This window comes from Amia ocellicauda, chromosome 6 (assembly GCF_036373705.1).
Source record: "Amia ocellicauda isolate fAmiCal2 chromosome 6, fAmiCal2.hap1, whole genome shotgun sequence".
Taxonomy (NCBI): Eukaryota; Metazoa; Chordata; class Actinopteri; order Amiiformes; family Amiidae; genus Amia; species Amia ocellicauda.
In genome coordinates, this window is record NC_089855.1 from 31,511,417 (window position 1) to 31,519,060 (window position 7,644).

General features: G+C 37.4%; 1 protein-coding gene across 1 annotated transcript; it reads left to right on the forward strand.

The window, feature by feature from the left end:
- The first annotated feature begins 804 nt into the window (after positions 1 to 804).
- LOC136751351 (uncharacterized) lies at positions 805 to 6,549 on the forward strand. Its single transcript, XM_066706901.1, has 5 exons — positions 805 to 1,208; positions 1,908 to 2,216; positions 2,618 to 2,947; positions 3,624 to 3,749; positions 5,222 to 6,549. Exons 1-5 carry the CDS (start codon positions 1,148 to 1,150, stop codon positions 5,317 to 5,319), a joined length of 924 nt encoding a protein of 307 aa, XP_066562998.1. The 5' UTR covers positions 805 to 1,147; the 3' UTR covers positions 5,320 to 6,549.
- Positions 6,550 to 7,644: the final 1,095 nt, after the last annotated feature.

Consider the following 7,644-nt stretch of genomic DNA (forward strand, 5'->3'; position numbering starts at 1 on the left):
CTGCCAAGATTGTATCTGCTGAGCCACCTATTTTAGTATCATCTGCAAATTTGACAAGTTTGCTAACTATCCCAGAGTCCAGATCATTAATATAGATTAGAAAAAGCAAAGGCCCTAGTACTGATCCCTGTGGAACTCCACTAACAACCTCAATCCAGTTAGAAGTGACTCCTCTAATTGACACCCTCTGTTTCCTATACATCAACCTTTCTGACGGATATGACGTAGAAATAATTAAGGAAATAACTCCACCTAACCCCCCCCCCCCCCAATTATGACGTAGGAATATTAATAAGGTTAGGTCATACGTCATAAAAAATAGGCTGTGCCTATAGGACCCTACTATCTACTAATGAGGCAGAAAAATGGCAGAGCTTTGTGGTGAGACGGTGACCATTCTCTTTGTTTGATTGGTTGTGGGTGTTACTTCCAAGCATCATTGCATTCTCTCCCAGGCGCCGCTCTGCCTCGTGCAAAGTTTGACCTCTACAACCACTACATTACAGCCATCCTTGTCAGAGCAGCTACATTAGAGCAGCACACAATGCACCATCGCAAATGTCTCAATCAATGAAGGATGGATTGGGAGAATGCAGGCTTGGAGGTGGGGTGTGGTGGCTTTATAAGCTGATTCTGAGCAGATGTCAATAAACGACACATCTTGTAGTAAACATCCGTGAGAGATACTTATCTATCCTTAATGACATGCTTCCTCTGTAGGCTGTCAGACCTGAGTATGCTCACATTCTCTTCTGCTGTGTGAATTGTGTATGTTTTTGTGGTTCACAGAATGTGTGGTTAGCTATAGTTAACCTTCTGTTAGTTTGGCACACAGCGTTTTCACTGAGAGACCATTCTGTTGATGCATGTATTGTAAATTAAGATCTCAGAAGCTTGATTTACTCTCAGTCTTAATTGTGAGATATTTAGCCCTTTGAACTGGCTACACATTTCGAAACAATATAAGAATGGATTTATCAGTAAGAATATGAAAACTGCGCTAGTTAAAAGCAATATACCACACAGGTGTGACTTCCTTTGTCTGCTGGAGTTTAACTTGCGTCTTCATGAAAAGTTGTTATTGAGTTAATTGTTTGCAATTTTCTGATGGTCCTTTGAATTTTCAAGGAAGCTGCACACAGTTAAAATGACAGTGAATAGTGCTGTCCTTACAGTAATGTATTTGTTTCTAAGGAATCAGGCTCAAGGTAAGATATAATGTGATTTTTTAAATATAAATATATATGTTGGGACTGCACAAATGTATGCATACTGTGATTTTTTAAATATAAATATATATGTTGGGACTGCACAAATGTATGCATTCTTTCATGCTGTATATCTATCCTTTCTCTATTGTTGAACATTCTGCTATAGTGATTTTTGAGACTGGTGTTTAAATTGTGTACTTAAGGCCTTTTTTTTTTTTAAGTATCCAAGCACACAATAAAATATGTCTTGTTGCTTTATGCCTCTGTACAGCACTTAAAAGCCTTTAGTGTCATGTTCAGTAGTATAATAACATAAAACAAGAGTGCGTGTCAAAGAAACTGTGAAATTGTGGAATTTTCATAAAAAGCCTTTGAGTGGCTTCACAAATCAATCACACTGTTTACACATTTCTGGGAAAAGAGGAAGCTCTTCATTTATGGTTAGAACTATTTTTTGCAGTTGTATTAATGTGTATAGGACTTCACTGATGAAACTGAAAAAGCAATTGTTATAACTAGACACAATGTGGATTGCTTTTCATTGTATTACCATACATTTTGCCTGTTACCTACTAATAAGTTATTTCACTTTATCTCCTAATACAAATTGTACTATACCCATTTTTGTTTTTAGCAGATACTAATTATTATTGTTGTTGTCATTAATAAGCTTTCTGTAACAAATTTTTTTAACAGAAATCCAGTTTGTGAACTTCAAAATTGGAAGGGATATTTCTCTCAACTGCTCATGCACAACTTTTAATTATGCAATCTATGAAAAATGGAATATACGAAGGACCAGTGGGGCTGAGTGCTATGTAGTTTTAAGGTTTGATATGGTTGAAACAAACACTTGCAACAAGTCACGAATAACAATACAAAAAAAAGATGAAAGGACTTTTCTCCACATATTGCACTTTGAGCCTCATGATGCAGGGATTTACACGTGTGAAGCAGTATACAATGGTGGAGTGGATATTGTGCAGTTTAACGTATCTGCCTTGGGTATGTATTCTGTATTAAGTAAGTAAACACTCTTTCAGTTTAATTGCAAACAGGTCTTACAGACAAATTAATATGATTACATCTAATTCATCAAATTCATCCAATCCTCTTGAGGACTCAATAACTGTATAGTCCCTCGTTGTTGTGAGGTGTCTCTATTCATCCATAATCAATAACCACTTTAACCAGTGGAGGGTCACGGTGAGCCAGAGATGACTATAGGGCAATGTAAAGTAGTCAATCAACACCTGACTTATGTACATTTGACATTACATAAAATGTTCCCATAGGCCCCATTATTAAAAAATTTCTAATTACAAAAAAATGACATTAGATAAGTAAAAAGCAAGTAGTGCAAAACGTGTTTATTAAAACTACTGTAAATGCTCTCTTTCTTTCAGATGCCCTGGCAGGCAATGTGGAGGAGAGGACTGTGGAGGAGGCCGGGAGTGTCTTGCTGAGTGCGTCTGTGATAAACAGTAGCTGGAAAACCGTGGAATGGAAGTATAGTGTCTCCAACAGCTCCAGGCTGCTGGCTGTTTTGAAAATCAGTCCAAACTACATGGACAAGAAGGTGTTTGCTGAAGACAAACGGGTCCAGGTCTGTGAGAATGGCTCGCTCTGGATAGAGGGGCTCAGACTCATTGATTCAGGAGAATATACCTGCAGTGTGGTTGACCTTGTGGGTAAGATGTCCAAACGCACAGTTGTTCTCACTGTGTCAAGTCAAGGTAAGATTCTGATTAACAGTCCTAATCCCATTTTGCGTCTTAATTAAGTTTCTTCAAAAATGATATAAATTCATTGTCCCATATGCTCTATCAATAAAAATCACCAAAAGATGTACTTCACAAGAACAGAGTTTGAAACAGCTCTTTAAGCATCTTCATTCAGATTTAGGTACAGAAAAACATGATCCATTTTCAGATGGTCATAGCTATAACTAAACCAAATATATATGTATTTATTTAATAATTTATGTTTGTGGTTCATTTGTCATGATTGCAGATTATATATATATATATATATATATATATATATATATATATATATATATATATATATATATATGTATGATTACATGGATCACCACAAAATTAAACAATTCTTTCCATGCTCAACAGGGCAATGTAAAAGGCAAAGGTCTGTGGTTGTCTTTGCTTTTATGTGCCTCTACAAAGCCTAACTGTAATCACACTCAATCAGACGTGGCATCAGTTTCAAACAAAATAAAACAGAAAGCAAAAGAATGAACAGAAAGCTCAACTTCTGTAAACAAAGAGTAGGTAGTTGAAAAAAACTGCCATTGTTTTATGTTTTGCTTCATAAAATTTACTTCCATGGGGTTATCAACTGTTATTTTCTATAATTTGTATAATTGATTAAATATTAACCTTATTTTTGAAGGTGTAACTTGGACCATGTCAGGAATTATGGCCATATCAGTAGCAGGAGGTGTTGTAACAGTGATCCTTCTCCTTGCTGCTGTCATCATGTTCATTAAACACACCAGGAAGAGACGAGAGATGAAAGGTTCGTCGCTGAAATCATTTTTAAAACTTAAACAAATCTGGAGATTTTATTTCCTGCATTAAATACATCCAATGCATCTTATATGGATTTCATATCATCTTACAGAATGTGTTTAATCTTAAAGAATAGTAACCCAGAGGAAAGAATTAATAATACAAATTTTATTTCTAACAGTTACAGAACTTAAAATTCAATATAATTATTCTTGACCTGATATACATACAGATATATGTTGATGATCTGTTACACACAGAAACATGTTAAAGTACTGTGCAAAAGATTTAGGCAGGTGTGAAAAAATGCTCTAAAGTAAAAATAGACATGTTAATACATTATATTTATCAATTAACAAAATTAACAAAGTGAGTGAACAGAATACAAATCTACATCAAATCAATATTTTGTGTGAGCACCCTTTGCCTTCAAAACAGCATCAATTCTTCTAGGTACACTTGCACACAGTTTTTGAACGAACTCGGCAGGTAGGTTAGCTCAAACATCTTGGAGAACTAACCACGATTCTTCTGTGGATTTAGGCAGCCTCAGTTGCTTCTCTCTCTTCCTGTAATCCCAGACAGACTCAATGTTGAGATCAGGGCTCTGTGGGGGCCATACCATCACTTCCAGGACTTCTTGTTCTACTTTATGCTGACGATAGTTCTTAATGACTGTTGCTGTATGTTTGGGGTCATTGTCATGCTGCAGAATAAATTTGGGGCCAATCAGATGCCTCCCTGATGGTATTTCATGATGGATAAGTATCTGCCTGTACTTCTCAGCACTTAGGAGACCATTCATTCTGACCAATTCCCCAACTCCATTTGCAGAAATGCAGCCCCAAATTTGCAAGGAACCTCCACCATGCTTCACTGCCTGCAGAAACTCATCAGTGTACCGCTCTCCAGCCCTTTGGTGAATAAACTGCCTTCTGCTACAGCCAAATATTTTAAAATTTGACTCATCAGTCCAGAGCACCTGCTGCCATTTTTCTGCACCCCAGTTCCTGTATTTTCATGTATAAACTGTCTTCAGCAACCTCACCTTATTAGCTGAGTTTGGCTGTTCCTCACCCAGTTTTATTCCTCCTACACAGCTCTTTCTGTTTCAGTTTCAAATTGAATTGATGATCATTAGCACATGTTTGGTATAATTGTTTAATCATACACCTGACTATATGCCTACAAAAACCCTGACTTTGTGCATGTGTACCTAGAAGAATTGATGCTGTTTTGAAGCCAAAGGGTGGTCACACCATATGGATTTGATAGATTTTTCTTCTGTTCACTCACTTTCTATTAACATGTCTATTTTTGAAAGCAATTCTTACTTTACAGCATTTTTTCACACCTGCCTAAAACTTCTGCACAGTACTGTAAATTAAAAGACAAAAACTTAATTAGTTCAAGCTATATTTATTTTTATAAGAATCTGTGGTGAATCTTTTTTTTTATGTTCCATTTTCTCTGTTACAGGGGAAGCTATTTACAACAATATACCTACCTTCCAGAGCAGACATTGTAATGAAACCAAGAACTCAGAAGACCCTGTTTATGAAAATATGCTTTTGTGACACCGTGTTGGGCAGGGCACAAAACACTCACCCTGAATGGCACTACATCCCCCAGAAACTCTGGGGGATACACTTGACATGCATGGCTCACCTGATTGGTCTGACTCCTGCAGATAAGCAGGAAGCCAGCATGTCTTGTGGAGTCTGAGTGTACTTTGTAGCCAAAGTGTATAGTATTGCTGTAGTGGAGAGGATTACTGGTAATAGGCTTTGACTGTGGAAATTGGATTTGATTTGGACTGGTCACTGTATGTCTCTTATTACTTGCATGTTTAGAGAGGGACATGTGAGGAAGTTTAGTTAGGCTAGGTTTTCATATCTTTTTTGTATATCTGTTGCTTTTGTCTGCACTAGTGCTGTAAATAATTAATCACACTTGCACCATATGTCCCTGCCTTTGTGTGCCTGTTTAGCTAGACCCCACCTATTCATTGAGCTTAGCTTTGCCCGTGTATGTATGGATTTATAATTTAATATTATAGTATTTAATACACATTGTGGGTTTATTAAAACTCTGCTGCATTTCCATTTGCTCCTGTTTAAATATGCAGTCAAATAAGCACATTCTTGTTGGAGGCGAAACAAAAACCTTTTGACCTATCATGCAGCAACCAAAGTGGGGAGAAGACCACTAAATCTGAGGTTTGGAAAAGGCAGCAGATATCAACTGATAACTACAGAGCCCCTCTATATATCCCCTGGCATTTCTCAATTTTCCATTTATAATGTCATCCTGTTTATGTAGTGTGGTAAAGTCCCTGGAGTACTGTATAGTTTCACATTCACTCAGTTATACGCTATACATACAGTTAGGTCCATAAATATTTTGACAGTGACACAATTGTCATCATTTTGACTCTGTACACCACCACACTGTATTTGAAAGGAAACAATCAAGATGTGCTTGAAATGTACTTTCATCTTTAATTTGGAAATTATACCAATTTTTACATGTGGTCCCCACAATTTTAGGGGCTCAAAAGTAATTGGACAAACTAACAATCATTAATTAAATTGTGAGTTTCCATACTTGGTTGCAAATCCTTTGCAGTCAATGACTGCCTGAAGTCTGGAACCCATAGACATCTCCAGATGCTGGGTTTCTTCCCTGGTGATGCTCTGCCAGGCCTGCACTGCAGCTGCCTTTAGTTCCTGCTTGTTCTTGGGTGTGGCCAATTCAACTCACCTCAGCTCGTTACTGTATAAAAGACACCTGGGAGCCAGAAATCTTGCTGATTGATAGGGGATCAAATACTTATTTCCCTCATTAACATGCAAATCAATTTATAACTTTTTTTAAATGCGTTTTTCTGGATTTTTTTGTTGTTATTCTGTCTCTCACTGTTAAAATACACCTACCATTAAAATTATAGACTGATCATTTCTTTGTCAGTGGGCAAACATACAAAATCAGCAGGGGATCAAATACTTTTTTCCCTCACTGTATATATATATATATATATATATATATAATGACATGGTCTGGGAGACAACCATGGAGTAAGACATGACATATTCATTTTTTACAGTAAATGACCGTTTTTAGACCTTGAGCAACAAACCACTTTTGCCAGGAATTCAGTAATACTAATCCATGGTCAGGGTAATATGTTTGTGCAACATATTTATCATGGCTTTGTCAGAACCAAAATACTACCAAACGACGACCTCTCACAACATTGCCAGATCAAAATCTGTTCGCTGGAACCTGTGTTAATTCTTTAGATTGAACCTAGCACTGCGTCCACGCATCACTGAGCTGTCAGCTCACTTGCTGTCAAGGCTGGCTGCATTAGAAAACAGTGTAAACAATGTGTTTATTATACTATATTAAATGCATACTGTGGTGAAGTACGCAGACTGGTGACACAAGGGATGTATGTCAGCCTACACCTGTTCAAAGTCCTATTCCCTTTATGAGGCCTGCAGTACCAGTATAAAGCCCTCTAGAGGGCCTCAGGCTACAAAGATCACCTCCACCTCCACCTAGATCACGCAGCTCATCTGTTGTCAAGCATAGGTGCAGTTAATTAGGGCTATAAAAAGGCCAGGGGCAGTACAAAGTGGGAGGAAGGCTGAGAGGAACAGTATAGAGTATGTGCGTTTCACTGATTCACCTGATGCCATTGTATTCACTTTATGCAGACTCTTGGATTATTGGAAATGTATGTAATTATCTAACATCATGTTTCCCTGGAATGCTCTGCTGCTTAATCCATCTAATTGGAGTCATCTTTGGTGAGATTTGCCTTGGAAGAGTGGGACAACATAAGGTACTCTTGCTCTGAACGGTTTTCCCTACTACTGATCATGTGCTCTAAAGTG